The sequence below is a fragment of the Aedes albopictus genome, chromosome 2 (genome assembly GCF_035046485.1).
Source record: "Aedes albopictus strain Foshan chromosome 2, AalbF5, whole genome shotgun sequence".
Lineage (NCBI taxonomy): Eukaryota > Metazoa > Arthropoda > Insecta > Diptera > Culicidae > Aedes > Aedes albopictus.
Window position 1 is genome coordinate 301,939,277 of NC_085137.1, and position 19,113 is coordinate 301,958,389.

General features: G+C 39.1%; 1 protein-coding gene across 6 annotated transcripts in view; it reads left to right on the forward strand.

Annotated features, from left to right (window-relative positions):
- The window catches only part of LOC109423842 (CUGBP Elav-like family member 4), a 592,493-nt gene that overhangs the window by 564,388 nt on the left and 8,992 nt on the right, over positions 1-19,113 (forward strand). For 2 of the 6 annotated variants that reach the window (XM_062852158.1, XM_029879491.2), the window contains exons 9-12: positions 5,269-5,346; positions 6,427-6,585; positions 10,578-10,742; positions 10,870-18,585. In XM_062852158.1, coding sequence (XP_062708142.1) covers positions 5,269-5,346; positions 6,427-6,585; positions 10,578-10,705 — 365 coding nt within the window. In that variant the 3' untranslated portion in view covers positions 10,706-10,742; positions 10,870-18,585. Of the gene's footprint in view, positions 1-4,977; positions 5,026-5,268; positions 5,347-6,426; positions 6,586-10,577; positions 10,743-10,869; positions 18,588-19,113 lie in introns of those variants that run through there. The other 4 variants (XM_029879492.2, XM_029879493.2, XM_062852156.1 and 1 more) reach the window with 3 other exon arrangements.

The following is a 19,113-nucleotide window of genomic DNA, read 5'->3' on the forward strand; positions in this document are numbered from 1 at the left end:
CCTCTGGGAGTGCAAGTGGACACTCGAATGAATGGTTAGGGACCGTAGGGCGAAGCGTATGGTGTGTGACTTTTGCTCTTTATTGGATCCTACTTTCGGTGCCGACAAGTTATGTGTTCGAATGTGTCGATTTTTCTGCTCATGTCGTTTGCTGTGGTTGGCAAGAAATCATATTCCAATTATGAGGGTATTAACGATATTGCTGTTGCCGCTTCATAGGCGGATTGAATTCCTGTCTTATCAGGTCTCTTTTGAAATCAAATTTGAAATTCTAACACGAAGAATCGCCCTTTTCATTTTATTTATTTAGTTTACAATTTTCCGTGCGATGTTCAATTTCTCAGTAGTGTGCAGCGAGCTTGTTTTTGTTCTCCGCTACACATCTTTCTCTTGCATAATCGTCACGGATCGTCCTTAGCACATGTGACTCTACTGTTGTACTGCTGCTATAGCTTGCCCTCTCTCTGTCCCCGCAACAAACGTGTTACCGTAGATTGTACATCTCATCTGCAAAGCAATCAAATTCGCCAGATTTGTTGAAAATCATAGGACTATCTACAGCTCAACATCGTTAAATTGTTTCTATCGGAATTCGCATGAACTGAAGTGCTCACCCATAGTCTGCGCCCAGGACTTCAACCCGCCCATCGTTGGCATTGCTTTCATCTGCCTGGTCAGGTTCTCGAGAAGCTGTTTTCATACATGACATGTGATCGGTGGAATCTGACATTCACGGAATGTTTAAAGGATCTGCTAAGCAACTGATCCGTGGTCGACCGACCATCGACGAAGCTGATCTGAAAACATCCCACAAACTCTTTCGATATAGATGATACAAGATAGAAAACAATCTACTTAAGTTAGCGATTGTGGGAAGCATTCAAAACGGTGATCACGCACAAGTTTCCTGAATGTAACTTGTCGTTTCTCCTCTAAATTCTTCAGCTGGTGGGCGGCATCCCTAACTACAAAACGAATCGGTTGGTTAGTTCCCATTATCTGCTGTGCTGACATAGGCAGTTCTTCCGCTACTTTAGTACCATTCTTAATCATGTTCAAATGTTCGTTGAATTAGTTTTTTGTAGTTGATTCTTTGAAGCATTGCCAGCCGAAACTGACACTCTCCAAAGATGACCAGCAGGTCTACCTTGCCATTTGCGGATGTCCTGGTCCTGACGATGGCCGATTCTGATATGATGGTTGGTGTTGGCTTGGGTATTCATGACAGGTATTTCTTAAGAGATTCCTTCACATATTCTATCACAAACTTTTTTGAGGAACTTCGGAAGTCTCCCTTATGGATTGCTTTACACGGACAGAAATGTTGTTTGTTCAATATAACTTTTCCTATAGTTCTCTCAAGCTTCTAAGATGTCTTGGTATAAGTGCTTCAAATGGTTGATGCCCACACCAAGCATACATTTCGTTTAAATCAACATAATTGCACAGCAACCATCAAATGCTCAAGCTAAGCATATATGTCATTACTTAAACCTTGCTTAAGCCCGTGTTGACCGAGCCTCCTGACTGTTGTCTTCTCAGTCTTTCGATTAGCAGCTAGTGGGAGCAGCGGTGGTAGTTTATAGTGGCTACGACGATGTTGTCATATTGCCTTGATGAACGATATCGAAAGACATTTTTGGCGATAGAACGTTCCTGGTATAGTGTATGTAGCGCAATATATTACCACAGACAAACAGACGTACCTCTAAATTCATCAAAAACTTTTGCCCAGTGTCATTTTAATGAGCACACTGCCACCTGTTGGTAGAACCGCGCGCGAAACTGTCGACCATGATGGATTTCAATTTGACGTTTTGCTGACACGCACACTACTACGCAAATTGCCTGTAATTTTCGTTTGCATCATTCAGCAACGTGTATAGTGGCAAACGTCAAAGCGATCAAACGCTAGCGCATCTGGTGGAACGATCGCGCAAATCAAATGAAATTTTAATTGATCGTTCAATGCATGTGCCAAGCCGTTTTGGAGAGTGTTACGTCCGTTTGTCTGTGATATTACAATTAGATCTTATTGCACTAAAATACGACCATTATAGAATAGTTTATCCTGAATTTAAAGCTTTTGATCATTCTATAATTGCACATAACCTCATTTGACCAATTTTTGTGTTACTTAAAGGAGCCATTCGTAACAGTTAGTTTAACCCTCAAGTTAAGGGTTAAGTTAGGTTAAGTTTAGCATAAACATACTTGAATCTGTCATGGGGATATGCGAGCTGTCAAACCATCAACAGTAAATATTGTTGATGTAAGCATAATATGATTGAGTCAACCATATTACATTTTCTAACCAGTTCATCAATTTTGATCATTTAAAGCTTCTGATATGCTTCGTCCTACGGTAGTATGCGTAGTACAATCTCAAGAAGGGATTATATGAAAGTCAGTGCACAAATATGCTTGTTCGCGACCGCAATATGATTGATATAACTTTATTTTTTTTCTCCGTGTAGAAATTTCACCAATTTTCCAAAAAATCTACAAAGGATACCTCCACAAATTTCTCGAGGCTTCCTTCAGACATTCTTCTATAATTTTCTCCAGGAATTTCACAAGGATTCGTTAAGATAAACTGTTTTTGATTTCTCAATAAATTCCTCCATAGATTCTTTTATGAAATCGTGAAAGGCAATTGCTTCAAGGTTTTTCAAAAAAAAAATTAGAATATATCTTGAGAAATGTTTTAGAAATTTTTAAGAGATTCTTCCCAGGATTAGTTTGGTAATCTTTCTTAAAATTTCTGCAGAAATTTTCTCAAGGATTTCTTTTGATATTTTACATAGAATCATTCAGAACTTCCTTTCAAGTTTTCTTAAGAAATTTCTCAGACGCTTCCAAAGATGTCTTAAGAAACCACCAGTTACTTTTTAAGAAACTCCTCTCTGGACGTTTTTTTTTTCAAAACCTTGCATGTTCTATATGGATTCTTCCAGAGTTCCTCCCGGAAGATCTATCATGGATTCTACTAGAAATTGTAGAAAGCTTCCTTTGGATTCATACGGAAATTTCTTCAGGATTCTTCCGGGTACCGTAATCTGAGAGAAAATTGATCAATTTCCATCTAATATTTTTATTAAAAACAGTTGAAATGCAAACAAATATTTTCAAAGCGTGTACCGAAGAAACCTTCATCAAGCTCAGGTTACAAAATTCTTACTAAAAATTACAATATTTTATAAAAAAAATATATGAAATGCCAAATATGAAAACTTTGAATCCGGGATGAAGTTGATCTAGTTGATTGGATGACACAATATTTTTAGTTTAGAAAATTAGGCTGATACAAATTTAATTCTGACTTTTGGTCCCCCCACCCCCTTCAAAAGTTTTTGGCTAGATTTTGGCTTGGCAAAGTGTCGAAACGTCGGGTTAGATACCAACTCGTTTTGCTTTTGAAAATGGCGGTGCAGCCTCAACAACGAAGTGAAGGAAGTCAACAGAAATTTGACCTGGCCTCAGGTCAAGGCTGGCAATCGCCCAGAATGGAGATCTATAAATTCGGCCCTAGGTCTGCCTCTACTGCGATGTCCAGCGGGATTCTATTTTAACGCTTGCTTGAAGATTTCGTTTCCGCCCCTGCGTAGGGTGTGGCCGACCTACCTCCACTTTCGCTCCCGAATTTCTGTCGCTGTCGGCTTTTGATGACATCGACGATGGAGCTCCACGTTGGAGATTCAATTGTGAGGCAACCATGCACGAATTATATACCGCTGGCATCTATTGATGAAGACCTGCAGCCGTTGAGTGTTCTCCACTGGCTACCAAGATATTGGAAGCTTTCAACATTCTCCACTGATTGCCCAGCTATCGCAAAGCTGGAAGGGTTGACCGTGTTTTCATTTAACATTGATGGTAACCCAGACAACCAGTAATCGTATAAGATGTTGCATAAGATGATAAAGTGGAGGCCATATGCGTGCATGCCTCCATTTACGCGCATGTAAAATGTACGTATATCGCCTCCACTTTAACATCTTATTCAACATCTTATACGATCACTGGTTGACTGGGAAACTTCTCGATTGGCAAGATCAGCTTGCTCTGCATATCAGAGCGCCGTTGAGCTAGAAGAGCAACGTCATCAGCTAGTTCGAAGTAATTTAGGTGCTCCATAGTAATGGGCTGCCAAAGAAGCCCACGATTTGGTTCATGATCAATCGCTCCTACCTGGATCTCGTCGATTACGATGAGGAACAGTAGCGGTGATAGGATGCGTCCTTGCCTCACTCCAGCAACGACCCGGATGGGATCGGACAAGATACTGTTGTGCAGTACGAAAATGTCCTGTACTGTGCTTCAATAAGGCCGATGATGTTCTCAGGGACACCATTGCGCCTGAGGACTTCCCACATGTTTTCGTGATTGAGACGCTCGAAAACTTTTTCGTAATCAATGAACACCAGATAGAGAGAATCATGAAAAAAGAACGATTGCAGACTATTTAAACAAAAAAGGACTTGAGAGAAACGAGCAGTGAAATACGTTATTATTAGTTTTTGTAGTTGGAATAATTTCAATAAATATTGACGAAACGATCTGTACTTGATTTGGCAGGGTTAAGTATTTTTCCTGTGATACGGCTAATATTGTACTCACAGGAAAAACCTGTTTACAAGTCCAACTTCGATAAATATCCGCTGAAACAAACGCCACAACCAGAAGCATATGATGCCATAAATTGCATTTCTCGATGAAAAATAGTTGCCAATTTTTTGTTCTTCTTCCTTGGGAGCATTCAATACTTTCCACTCGGTTCTGCACACAGAAATAGAGACAGAGAGCACTCCTTTCAAGTTAGCTAGCTAGTAGTAATCCTCTTCCTGCACTGGTCGGTCCCTCACCAACAACATGAAGTCGTAAACAATATTTATGAGTTTGGGATAAAATATGGAGCAACATTTCATGGGAACTGTTTTCTTTCTCTTTGTTTTTATCTCTTTTCTTTCCATATAGATTTCTTTTTCTCCCGTAACGATGAGTTTGGTCCTCTTAGTTTGAACTGTGAGAACTTGTAAACATACTAGAGCGATTAGAGTCTATTGTGATAACAAACCTGTAGAGACACAAGCCCTTAGCGCTAACGAGCCTCCTCAATCCAACTCCCGGCTACCGTAACAGAAAAAAAAACGCAAATCCCCGCTACAATATTCCCTTTGTATTACACAATGTCTAGTTACCTACTACTTTAACTGTGTGTTGTTGATGTATATTTGTTTTTTGATTGTAAATTTGTAAATTTAACAGCCTACCCAGCCGTATATGGACAATTTCCGCAAGCCATACCACAACCGATTGCCACCATTGCACCAGCACAACGTGAAGGTAAGCATCGCCCCAAAAGCGCTACTTCCTAATTCTACTACTACAACAACCGCATCAACGACGACTGCCACGACAACCCACTACTCCCAATACAGAACCAACGAATTTGTTTGCCCAAAGGGCCCCCCACGAGCTCTCTTGGCGGGCAAATTCCGCGCTCGGGACATCTGTGTAGCACTCCGCTAATTTTTATTTTTTCAATAGCTGTTCTTATCACACTTGTCTAGAAAGCGTACACATTGTTTTCGTTCTCGTTATTTCTGCATTCTGGAAATTGTTTTCCCCCTGAATCCAACCGATTGGATTTATCGTTCCGTATTTCCAACTTATTGTTGCTATTGTTTTCGTTCGTTTTTCGCAGATTTTCCGTTTTATGTTCAATAGATGTTTTAGTGTGGTTATTTTGTTTGGAAATCAACATTCAAGCGCTACATGGCGGAACAACACACGCAAGTAATACATTCGGCCTCATATGGGTGATGATTTCCCGTTTGCGACACGACTCTCTAGCACTGTGCTTTCTATTCAGGTCTATTGATAAATGTAGCGAAATAGTCAAACTGTACAGCTCCGTTGTGTTTTACTGCCGGAAATAAAATCCAAAAGACCGGGATGGAAAGCATCCGGTGCCGTTCGCTTCGTGTGTGTTGTTGTGCTATATAGGGCGATCCTCGGATAAGTGTTGTTTTTATATGTTTATTTATGTAGCATAACCTTTACTGGATATTGAGTCGAATGATGTTTATTTCCTGGTAAATTGATGTTTTCGGTTTGTTCTCAGAATTCTTTAGCGATAGACTTTGTCGGCATTTGGTTTTACAATCTAGCTTGATTTCCAACAAAAAAAAAATGGCATTATCAAAACAACATTTCCGGACAAAAAGTTCAAAGAGATTAGTTCCCGTTTTTTGTTTCACCCCGCCCGCCCATGCAGGAGCTTTCAACTGGCATGAGAAAGCTCTTTTGTGGTGTTCCCCCAACAATAGAATAAGTGACAACTGCAAAACAGTCCAGTGCGCCGCCATGCGTACACACCCCGAAAATGGTTCCTAAATGTGTGCTCTACCATCCCTCTACCAGGCTGTTCCATATCAGGCCCGGAAGGCTGCAACCTGTTTATCTACCATCTGCCGCAGGAGTTCGGCGACGGGGAGCTGATGCAGATGTTTATGCCCTTCGGTACTGTGATAAGTTCGAAAGTCTTCATCGATCGGGCTACGAACCAGAGCAAGTGTTTCGGTGAGTATTGTTTATGTTTAAGTTCAGGTTCAGGTTTCAGAAAGTTTCGGGGGTATTCAGGAGAATTCCCGGTGGTTTCAGAAAAATTTATGAAAGTTTAAGGAGGGTTTAGAAGGGTTTCAAGGCATAAGATTTCGGGGAGTTTCAGATGGTTTCAGGGACTTTCTGGGTTTAAGATTTGGAAACAGAGAAGCTTCGTATGAGATCCAAGGAGTTTCAGATAGAATTTCAAGCATTTCATGGAGTTTTATGGGTTTTCATACGGTATCAAAGGGTTTCAGGGGACTGCAGAAGATTTTAAGAAAAAAAAATGCAGGAGACTTAGTTTTGTATCAAAGTGGTTTCGTAGGGGATTCAAAGTGATTCAGCTGATTTCTGGGAGTTTATGGTTGTTTTATGAAGTTTCCCAGAAGTTTCAGCAAAGTTAACGGGGATGTTCAAAAACTTCAATAAGAGAACTAAATAAATTTGTTGCATAAATTACTTTACATTGAAGTTCGTGTATTTTTTTTTTGGAAGGTTTATTATAAGGGTTTTGATTTTTTGAAGAACTTCTGAGACGAATTTTTAATAATGGTTTTATCGTTTCTCTATTCATTTTTTGAGGGACACTCTTAGGAAATTTCCCAGACATTTTTTTAATATCCTGGAATATGTCACGAATTTCTGCGTTAATACCAAAATGGAAGTTTAGTGATATCTTGAGAAGTTATTGAAGTATACATTTTACAACAAATCCCCAAGGATATTCTCTGGAAGTTCTTGAGGATGTTCCCATTTTTTCAATGAAAACTTCTCCCGGATTTTTTCCAAAGGTTTTCCTCAGAGCCGTAGCGTGCGGTTCGTTAGGTAGATCTCTGCTAAGAGTGCTGCTAGCCCCAGTGAGGTGACAAAAACTATTCACTTTACAGAGAACATGGGCTAAGTAACTAAATGTTTTTTTTTTACAAATTTGGTTTACATGTTTTGTCATTTATCTATATCTGTTCTTGTCAGAGTTATTATAACTATGCTCCATTACAGAGTTTAGCAGAAGCAATTTACTTTTTTTCACGTTCTCTTTAAACTATTGTCCATGATCATTGAATATCATACTTCGTTCTTCAAAATATTTCTACCAATAAAATTTTATGGTTTTTTTTTCATTTCATGAACATATTTTTGGTAGCTCATGAAACTTGATTCCAGAGCAAAACTGAAAATGTTGTTTAATAATTATTATAGGTTTGCGTTAGATGTTTCTTCGGAAATTTAAAAATTTGTGGTTACGACTTTCCTCTAACACTTGCAGAAGTCACCATGTCTTACTTCTAACAAATAAATACTTACTTGCTACAAATAAATCACAGTGACTTCTGCGAAACAACAACCTGCACCACCGTGACTCTTCTGTGGCAAGTGTGTTACTTGGGTTTTGTATTGCATAATCCAATTTCTTTCTAAACCACTTTTCGTAAGCTTACTCAATACTTTTTTTTACAAATTTTTCCAAGACCACAGGACGTTTCGCAACAGCTCATCCAAAAATGTCTTCGAGTTTTATACATACACATTTTTAGAAATTTCACCGCTTGTTAAAAAAACGAAAAGTTTCATAACAGAGGATAATTAAATCTTTTAGTAAACACCCATTCCTCAAAAATTTCTCACCAGTTTTTACAGTAACTTATTGATTTTTTGACGGGTTGCAAAATGAATTTTCTCTGTTCTTGATACATGTGAGATATTGAGAATAAATGTCTTGAAATTTAATCCCACGGTTTTATTTTCCTGTAGAAAATCTAGCGGACTAAAAAAACATGATCAATAAATAAATAAAGTTTAAATAAAAATGAATTAAGAATTTGAAAAATAAATAATTGGTAGAATTTTGGAAGAATACTAAAAAAATGCTTCACAGACCGATATTTGAGTGAAAAAAAGTTTGAAAAACTTTTAGAAAAGGTTAGTTGGTAAACTTATAGAAGATTTTCGAGAGGTGTTTTTTTTTTCTTTTTTGTAAGGGTGTCCAATTGAGTGTGCGTCAAGGGCGCTACTGATCCACACTATGGCTCTGGTCCCTTGAGATTGTTTTCATAATGAATTCCGTGCAGCATGTACTGTGATTTTTTTTTTATTCTTAACCACTTAACCTATTTTACAGCTCTTTTGTCCACTAGGGCACTACGTGAGCGATTCCAATTGGCGGCTGCACTCACACTTTGTGCAGCGCCTAAATGTAGTCTATTATATTATTATTCTACTGCATCGAATTGATTTGCCTTTGCGCTGCTTTCACTTTTCTATCTTGTCCTTGGTAGAATGATGAGCAGCATGTACTATGATTTTTTTATTTTTTTATTCTTAACCACTTAACCTATTTTACAGCTCTTTTGTCCACTAGCGCACTACGTGAGCGATTCCAATTGGCGGCTGCACTCACACTTTGTGCAGCGCCTAAATGTAGTCTATTATATTATTATTCTACTGTATCGAATTGATTTGCCTTTGCGCTGCTTTCACTTTTCTATCTTGTCCTTGGTAGAATGATGAGCAGCATGTACTATGATTTTTTTTACTTTTTTATTCTTAACCACTTAACCTATTTTACAGCTCTTTTGTTCACTAGGGAACTGCGTGAGCGATTCCAATTGGAAGCTGCACTTACACTTTGTACAGCGCCTAAATGTATTCTATTCTAATTATACTACATCGAACTGATTTTGTTTTTGCGCTGCTGTCATTCTTCTACCCTGTCCATGGTAGAATGATGAGCACGATGATGAAATGATGTGTGGCTGTTGTTCCTTTTCCAGTCCGATTGGGGGTCGTCCATTATGGGTTGCTGTTCGCCGATATCCAATTATCCGGGTCCGTTTGAGCTATGAGAGCTCAGAAGAGGTTCAAGTGCCAGCCGCTCTCGGGGGGAGAGCAACTGACGAAGTGCCGGGGCTGGGATCGAACCCATAATATAAATTTTATAAACAGTATTTAAAATTTAAAAAAAAATAAATAACATGGATAAATTAGGAATGGTTCGAAAATTTCCGTCAGACATTTTTCATGAATGTTTTATGACTTAGATTTACTTCTAAAACGTTTATGTATTAACCTTTACACAACAATATATTCACGTTTTTTTTGTAAAATTTCTGTAGGAATTCTTTTTAAAAATCATTATGTGCATCAGCAATCTTTAACCCTCTACTTCCCATGGTTGCTCTAGAGCACCATCGATTTTCGACGAAGTCCGGACAAACGGAATTAGATGAATATGATGCAATATTTTTTAGAATATGGTTATAACCTCATAAGGTTAACCCAACTACTAGCTACTTGTTTCAATAGTTGAACTATTGATAAACAATCAAAAACCTATTGATTTACAACCTAATTTTTTTTCATTAATTTCGAAAAATTTAGCCAATTTGCAATAACTTTTGTTCTACCACTTTTTTCGGAAACGCTTTTTTGGCATAGGTATAGTCGTTCAAAGTCGTGGGAAGGAAAGGGTTAATTGGATTTCCAAGAAAATTCCAAAAGGGTTTACTTTTTCCAAAAATTAACATTCTTCTAGAATTTTCAAAAGTTTATTAAAGAAATTTTACCAAAAACTTTATTTATTTATTATTACTATGTTTTCGATAATAAATATTGAATAGCAACAAATTTCTTTGAAAATAAAAAAAAATCTGAAAAATCTACTTAGAATTTCAAATTAATTATGATATTTAAATGAGAATTTTAATATGGTCCTACTAAAAACTACACGTGTACTGGCTGAGCTATGTTGCTAGGGTGGCTTAGGGAGAACTATCAAAAATTTTGATTGACGCTCGTCTGAGAAAAGAGATAACTTGTTTGAAAAAGCAACCTGAAAATTTCATACGAGTTATGATAATTATGATACATCAAAGAGAATAGATTCTAATACCATTTAAATAGCATGGACATGATGCACCAATAAACCAATAAACGATTCAACACCGTATATTTTCTATTCCATCCCACAGGTTTTGTGTCATTTGACAATCCTGCCAGCGCTCAAGCGGCAATCCAAGCCATGAATGGTTTTCAGATTGGTATGAAAAGACTGAAAGTTCAGCTGAAGAGACCAAAAGACGCCAACCGACCCTATTAACAATCAGAGATCAAAAGCGCTTTAAAGAGTGCTTCTGGTAAGTGTTATTCGAATTTCATCTGTTTGATTTTTACACGTTTTGTTTCCAAAAGTGGCAACCGCAAATGAACTAACAGTTGCTTGTTTTACTTTCTCTTCTTTCCCCCTATTGGTGATTGATCCAGCTGAAGCTTTAAAATACGAAGTTAATCCCTAGACAAAACAAAACACTATATCATCAATTAATGAAAAGTGAAAAAATTCAAAAAAAAATCTAAAAATTACAAAAACAAAAACCCGTTCGATATAAAGTACAGTAAATAATCTACTGTGAGCTGCTACCACACTAAAACGGCGCACTTTTGGATGCTACAATCATGCGAGAGGATTTAACATCATCTTTCCTCTAAGAGCAACAATTTCAACCTACCACCATCGCCAGCATCAGCGGCAACCTTCTCAGCAAAACAAAAACGTGCGGTATGAGAGGCGCAGAACAAAGTCCAACTCTAGTCAAAAGCCACAAACCACATAAAAGTCATTAGAAAAGTTACCCCACGCCCCCCTCAAACAGTAGTCCCCACTCATCGTGCTCTTTATCCATCGCCCAGCCCGGACATCACCTCTCCAGCCGCCAACGCCAGAGAAAAATCTCGTTTTTGTTGTGTACAAAGTTTTTCTGAGTTTGAAAAGTCCTCCCGAAAACTGACAAACAGTGTGTGATTAGAATCATTCTGTGAGAGCACGTGAAACGAGCCTAGAACCGAACCCATTGAATAACATTTAAGCAGAGGAGATACGTCTCTCAGTTGGAATCCACCATGCTCTGTAAATGAATATAGATATATGATACACAAAAACACATATATTATATATACAATTCCTAAGAATATTTATACATTAGGTCGTAACGATGAGGCAGGATTTAAGCGAACAGCGGAGGAAGAGGAAGTTTTCTTTGAGTTAAGCCATTTTTCATCGTGCCATTTCGGGGAAAGGACGCAACCAAAAAAAAAACAGGAAGAATTTAAGTAAAGTAAGTTTTTTGTTTCACGTGCCAGACACGGAAATTCGAGGTTAGGCTTAGTAGAGCTGCATACATTTTGGCACATCCACACGCATGGCAGGAGAGGACTTTTACTATTAACAGGATACTGTGCAAACAAAAATCATACACATTTAACTTAATGAGAAAGGTAAGAGAACTAAAGAGGGCGAGCAGTAAAAATTGAACCTAACCACTAGACCACTGAAGTTCTATATACATAACTAAGCGAAATACTATTATATAGGAAGTTAGATAAACAGAACTTATTAAAAAGGAGTATTTAAATTAAAACCTACAACACTAGTGACGTAATAGAGCAAAATGAATGGGGATGACCTAAGTGGAAAATTTGGACTGTAAATCGACAGAAGGACAAAGGAACGTGCTCTTTTACAGTGCATGAGGGCGACACTAAGGACGGCCGTAAGCGAGCGGAACGCCGGTATGAAACAATTGCCCACTACTTAGTATACTAGCTAGAAGTAATTTACCTATATTGATAAATATGGAAATGGAACGCATCCACTTTCACCTTTACACACACACAAAATACACGGACACATACAAGAATCACAATATATTTGCATTGCACGGCAAAACAGTAATCATTCAAGTTTGGGATGGTGCAAACCTAGTGATCGAGCATACCTAGAGAAATTACTTAGAAATTTTTAGAGCTAACACTTGATGCTCGGTTTTTAACCATATTAATCTTACGGCATTGTAGAATGCTTGGAAGTAGTTTGATTGTTTTTAAGTTTCATCCTTTATTTATTCGCTGTTTAATTATCTCCATTAGAGCATCATTATTACCTGTTTCAGTATTAATTTATTCAACTTTTAAGTATTTAACCAAGCCTACTTTAAGTTACTTTATCCTATCCCTACTTTCCTTGCTCCCATCGTCGCTAAACAACTGATTTTGTGATTTTTAAGTGCAATATCGTTTAACTGTTTTTCGACTTGTCTTCTTAGAAGAGCGAATTTACTACTTAGTAACATAAATTTGTTAGAAGCATTAGAGCTGTAATAAATGAACTAGGTTTAATTAACTATTTGATAAACTTACGCAAATGAGATAGGAAAGTTCAGCTTGCAGCAAACCCAACTAATAAAGACCCCTGAACTACGCGTTATATGCTAATTAATCACCAGAAAATACAAGTAAATGAACAAACCTACATTCATTCGAGATGAATCTACAGCTAAGTAAAGCCAAAAATGAGATAAACTTGTAAAGAGAGCGGTTTGCAAAAATAAATGCCAGAACAAGTCCACGTTAGCGAAGGTTGAAGAAACACCGCAAACCCGTATTTATTATAAAAGAAAAATTAGTTCGAACTGAATGCCGGAACAAATACGAATACAGCTAGTCACGTTAGAACCCGTAAATTTAAGGCGCCTCTCTTTCCCAGTATTTCTATTTTCCTATTTGCAGACCCGTTATCCCATAGCCAGAGTTCAACAGTCTGTAGGTTTCATCCCCGGAAATTCAGATTTAAGGTAGCGATATTCAATCGTAAAGCTTTCGGTGCAAATCCTTAACGTCATGTAGCTAAATAAACCCCCGACCCGATTCTTTAGATTTTTTACCCACCCCCAACCGTCAATGGTCATCAAGCTGGAGACGTCAGTCAGGGCAGTGATGCCATCAATTCGACAACGCAGCAGTGACGGAAAGAGATTTCGAGGGAAGGAGTCGGCTGCCAATGCCGTCGCGGCTTTGAACGGGATGCGGTGTATATTAGAGAAAAAAATCGCGCTGCAGGAAGGTGGATTTCATGGTGAGGATTATCTTTACGTTTTTAATTAGAAAAGTGTGAGGATTAAGTGTGGTTTATGAACGATGGATACGGTGGAGGTCTCATCATCCCCGGTTGGGATGGTGTTATTATATTTTTGATGGGAAGATTTTTTTTTAAGGCGAGGAACGAAATGACTGAGGTGATGTGTTTTATGTTGGCTATATCTTCCATCATGACATATGAGAAGCTCCGGAAACAGTACCATTAAATAATGAGTATAATTGAAAACAATGAACATCTGCAAAGATGTACGCCAATTGTATCACATTTATTCCATAAGAACAACTCCAGTTGCCAAGTATTTCACTGGAACACTTCTTTAAAGAATTCTAGAGAAATCATGGGAAACCAACTAGTAGTATTTGAAGCTAAACTCCGTGAAAAATGTGTATACATATTTTTTTTTTTTTTTGCGAAATCATGATTCTGCCATGGAGAATTATTGACTAATTATTTAACGCAAGCATGAGAAACAGTCATTCAATTATTGCTTCTCCTTCATTCACCACCGCACACAATCTGAAGCGATTGGGTTTCTCTCCCAACCAAGCGAGTTCTTTCGACTGTCATTGTTCATTCTGTTTCCACCGGGCGATACAAGACTCGACGGTTGAATGAACCGCTTCCGAATCTGTGTGTCAAACGCGTGTTCAATGTAAGGGGCCATTCATAAACCACGTAGGATTTATGGGGGGAGGGGGGGGGTGGTTGTTCTGGCCAAAGTCTACGCTCCATACAAATTTTAAAATTTGTGTATGTACAAAAGTCTACGAGGGGGTAGGGGGGGGGGCCTGAGATGACAAAATTTTGGTCTACGTGGTTTATGAACAGTCCCTAAGTCGGGCGTGAAAGCATTTGGTTTGGAACGTTCATTCGACGTTCTTTGGGTGGATTCAGAACTAGGAATAGAATCTTTGAATGCGTCCGGATGCAATCGGCTGAGTAAGTTTTAGTGGCTTTGACGTGGTTCGATGCTGCTTAGATGGTCGGCGTTTGTCGTTTGAAGTGAAAATGACAGTGAGTATCCATCCGGAAATTGCATAACATTGGGGAGCATTGCTATTGTTGTTATTTGGTTGGTATTCCATATTCATTACTCATAATCTTAACGAAACTAAAAAAAAGCAAAAAATAGATTATGAAATGTTGAGATAAAATTTTCCTGAATGCAAAGATCAAGTCGATGCAACCAGAGCCAAGTTAAAACACATCCTTCTATACAGTTTCCGTCTATTTTTTTCATTATTTTTGATATTTCACATTAGTTTCTTACCTTAATCAAAGCAAATATGCACCGAATGAACCTATACTATCGCAGAGCATACTTTGGAAATCCGTAAATTTCGCCGCAACTAGAGCACAACGCACACATAAGCGCAAAACCAACTTTGTTAACTTAGACTTTTCGTTAAAATTGTTAAGAGCAAGAATCAAACAAAAAAAAAGTTACGCGCACAATTTTTGAACGGTGATAACGATAAAGTGAAGCTCCACACTCCACAGAACCAAAAGTACCCTCCCGTCGCGTCGATCACAATTACGAAGATCTCTCTGAATTTATCACACACGCAAAACAAACAAAACAACTTGAATGAACCTAGGTAATTCAACAAATGGGCTGTGATTTACGTGTTTTATTTGTAATGAAAACTCGGACTACTTTACACCTGTAACCAACCACCTATCGACCCTGGTGAAGCTTTGTGTTCCGTACCGGTCGGTCTTTGGACCGCTAGAGATGAATGTGTATAATCGAAACGTCTGTAAAGCGATGCTAGTGACATCTACAGTTTGCGCCCGCAGATGAGCGGCCTATCGAATGTGATCGTTGTACAGCTGTACAGACTGTTGGATAGTTTGGCGAAATACTACATCTGGCATAGTTACTCGATGATTTTGTTTGACAAAAGACAAAAACTTTAAAATAAACACCATTCTCGATGTTTGCTTGTAAAACTGTTGAAATCCATCAGCCTCAGTGATACCGATAATCGAGATGCGATCGTTTAGTGGCACTATTGTTCTCCGTGTTTCCGTTGTTGATGTGCAACTCGAAGTTAATTACTACTACCACGTGATTAGGGCTGTCGATGCAGAACGAGCGAGTGGAATTTGAAACAAACCAGTACCTTAACACCTAATAATTAGGAAGTAATGCGAGAAATTTTAAGAAAATTATTTACATCAAATCAATGTCGTAATCTAATACAATAGCTGTCGAGGAGATTGATTGGGTTTCTTTCAATATTCCATTATTCACCGACGTGGAACGTACTTTTGGTTCAAGGGTCTGAGCTTCGTAACTTACAGGGAAAAAGTCACCATTTTTATGACAAGGTCCGAGTCCTTTTCCAACGAATCCACCACCTGCAGCCGATCCCTTATTGCCAAACTTTAATTCGAGCATTTAGATCGTGTAAATACTGTACATTGATACTCTAGTTATATAATCTCTTTAAACCGAATAAATACTAAACACTTATACCTACTAGAAATAGAATACCACATAAAAAGGAAAGAAGCGAAAGGAAGAAAGTTGATTCAATCATATCAGTTTGAAAATAATTATTTTTAACAAAAACAAACATACCTATACCTATACACAGAACAAAAAACACCGATATACTTAACGAAAAAAAATCGCATATATAGCATATAGTTTTGAACAAACAAGTATAAAAAGAACATGAAAGGACTACAGCCCAACGAAAGTGAACCCACCTTTTAACGAGCATGCTTTTGATTGGTTCGTCCCTTCCTCGCCCTTCCTACCTACACCCTATCCAGCTCCACCCCTCCCAACTAGTTTCCAGTTATGAAATTGGTATTTTGAACCAATTCTGTTGGATATATTCCGCTGTCAATGGTAATAGAAGGCCCAATTAGGTACCAAGCCTGAATATAGATGAAAACCCCTGTTAGTAGTTGTTTACTCGTAGCTCGCTTAATCACTGTACCCTGTCACCCCTTCAGCCCCCTTTCCAACCCTCCCACTGAGTACTGCTCTACACCACATAAAGCATGGTTAATCTCGTAGAAGACAATTACAGCCTCCCCCCCTAACCGAAGATAACGCTCCTCCCGGCACATTTTCTCGTGTTGTGTTGTTTCAAAGGATGAAAAGATTAGAAAAAAAGAAACCGCTTAATCGAGAGGACAACACTTAAACCGAAAAAAAAGAATCAACTCTATATATATGCCCGTATCAAATCCGTACTGAGATATACAATAAATTAGGTGACGATCAGCAGGTGCAGAGTACCAGCAAAGCAAAAACTAAAACATTCGACACAAGTAGTACATTTCCGGGAGCGTCCGGGATTTCTCTCAAGCTGTTACCAGTCGGCAGCCGTTGGTCAGTTGGATACTAGAATATAGCATTACAGACGCCACCATCATCTACACCTGATGTAACATACAAAATAGATGGTTTCGTTCGATGTTGGAAACTGCAAAGAGCTCCAGGTTGAAACGGTTGAGGGCTGACGCGGAGTGTTGTAAGTATCAGAACACGTGCGGGAGATTCAGTATTCTATACAATCAAACTGCATTATCAGATTCTGCAAGTGATAAATCATTGGCGGAATAAAGTCATTTAAAGGTAATTTAAAGGTAATTAACACCTCTTAATTGTAAGAAAGCTATAAACAGTTTTCATACATTTAGACTGTGAAAAACCATCCTGATCAAAATAAGCAACTTACGCGCTGATATCTTCTACAGGGCAACCACAATTTCTTGGATGTCTGGTTATGTCAGGCGTATTGTCACAAATTAAAAACTCATTTATAACTTAAGAACCGAACAGTGGGAGTACGTTCTTGCTTCCATCGAGCACACTCAATTGAATGAGTGGTTTTAGGTCGCTATCCAGCTAAAGCACTTTGTTTGTTATTGAAATGCCCTGACAGCCAGTAGGTCGTTGAATGAATAAAAGCTCAATGAAGACATTCACATGATACCTTCCTCATATAAAGAATTTTACAATTGAACGATCTTATTTACTAGCCTACCTTATGGGTCCGTTTTCTTATTGGGTCCCTTTCGACGACGCCGCAGCAGCCGGTTGATCTGGCGGCCTAGTCGCTCTTTTTTCAAACACCACCGAATAACCATTGGAATTGTAATCTCCAGCTACACTGATCAAATACCGCATGCCATAACCATAACTATTTGATCTCCACCGTCGGCAAGTCGATTGATTCTGCAGTGAAAATCGTCGTCATCCGACCAAATGGATCGCACTTCACCACACTCGCACTAAAAATTCAAATGTGCCGCTTTTCCGCGACTGCAGCAGCACTGAACGATTCCGATAATGTTTGACATGTTTACATTGGCGCACGAGTTCGTGTCCGACTTCATACCTGGAAAAAGTCCGACAGCGATATCGATTGCAGACATACGATTCTATTACTGCACTATCCAAAGGATGGCATCTGAGCACGGTGTACAACTTTTTTGTGATTTTGTATGCCGTGCCATCTGAGATGCTTTCGGACACCGTCTTCAGCCAAAGGCTGCACAGACTGAATGAAACTTAACCCGGGAGCGGTCGCGTCGTGTACTGAATACACGCACCATGAAAAATGCACGCTTGATGTACACAGCGTGAGCGCGGCGTCGCTGCAGGTAGTCAAAGACGCGACTGCTCGAGGGTTAACACTAGACAAGGGACACGCGGAGCATGCACCAGATAAAGAGAAGAAACTATTCTCACGAAAAGTTTCATGGCCCGGAGTGAGGATCGAACCCTCACCCCACAGCATGGTGCGATTAGAAGCTTGGTGACCCTAACCGCACGGCTACGAGGCTCTTTTCATGCCGTGCTCTCGGGATTGCATGATTGCATATCAGGGCTTATTTCAGTGTTAGTGACTACGTACTAATGCGTGTGCTGAGTGAATGTTCCGAAACAGTAGGTCGTAGGGTAAATCTCCAATTGCTCCACGGCAAAAAAAAAACTCGCCAATTATTGCACATCTCATAATAAAAGCATTAAGCATTGGCGAGTTTTTAGCCGTGCAGCAATTGACAATTAACCATAGGTGTTGCGTACAGTTTCAGTACGCTTGCTGCTGAGTGGAACTGGTAAACCCGAAGCAAGAGTGGAGTGCATAAGCGGCGGCGCGAGGACCGACCGTATTGTTGGGACGACGATTGTCGCGGAACTAAAAACCACCCATCGACAGCAGCTTCCACTTCAAGCAGCTTCAATACTGCAAATATGTTTATTTAATAAATGAATAATTACATAACTTTTTACATCTTACAATGTAGTGTTCGTTCTCGGGACCGACGTGTCTCCCAACCGCAGTGCAGTTCCTTTCTCGTTCACGAACTAAACGACACTGCCGAGTCGTAAAATTATAACCACGGTCGGTCCTCGCGCCGCCGCTTATGCACTCCACTCTTGCTTCGGGTTTACCAGTTCCACTCAGCAGCAAGCGTACTGAAACTGTACGCAACATTCCCCCCCGTGGAACTGGTGACGAACTAGATATTCACACCAATCATAGTGCGACGAAAGTACTATGAAGAGGAAAAACGTCGAATCGAAGAAGACTACCAGCGAG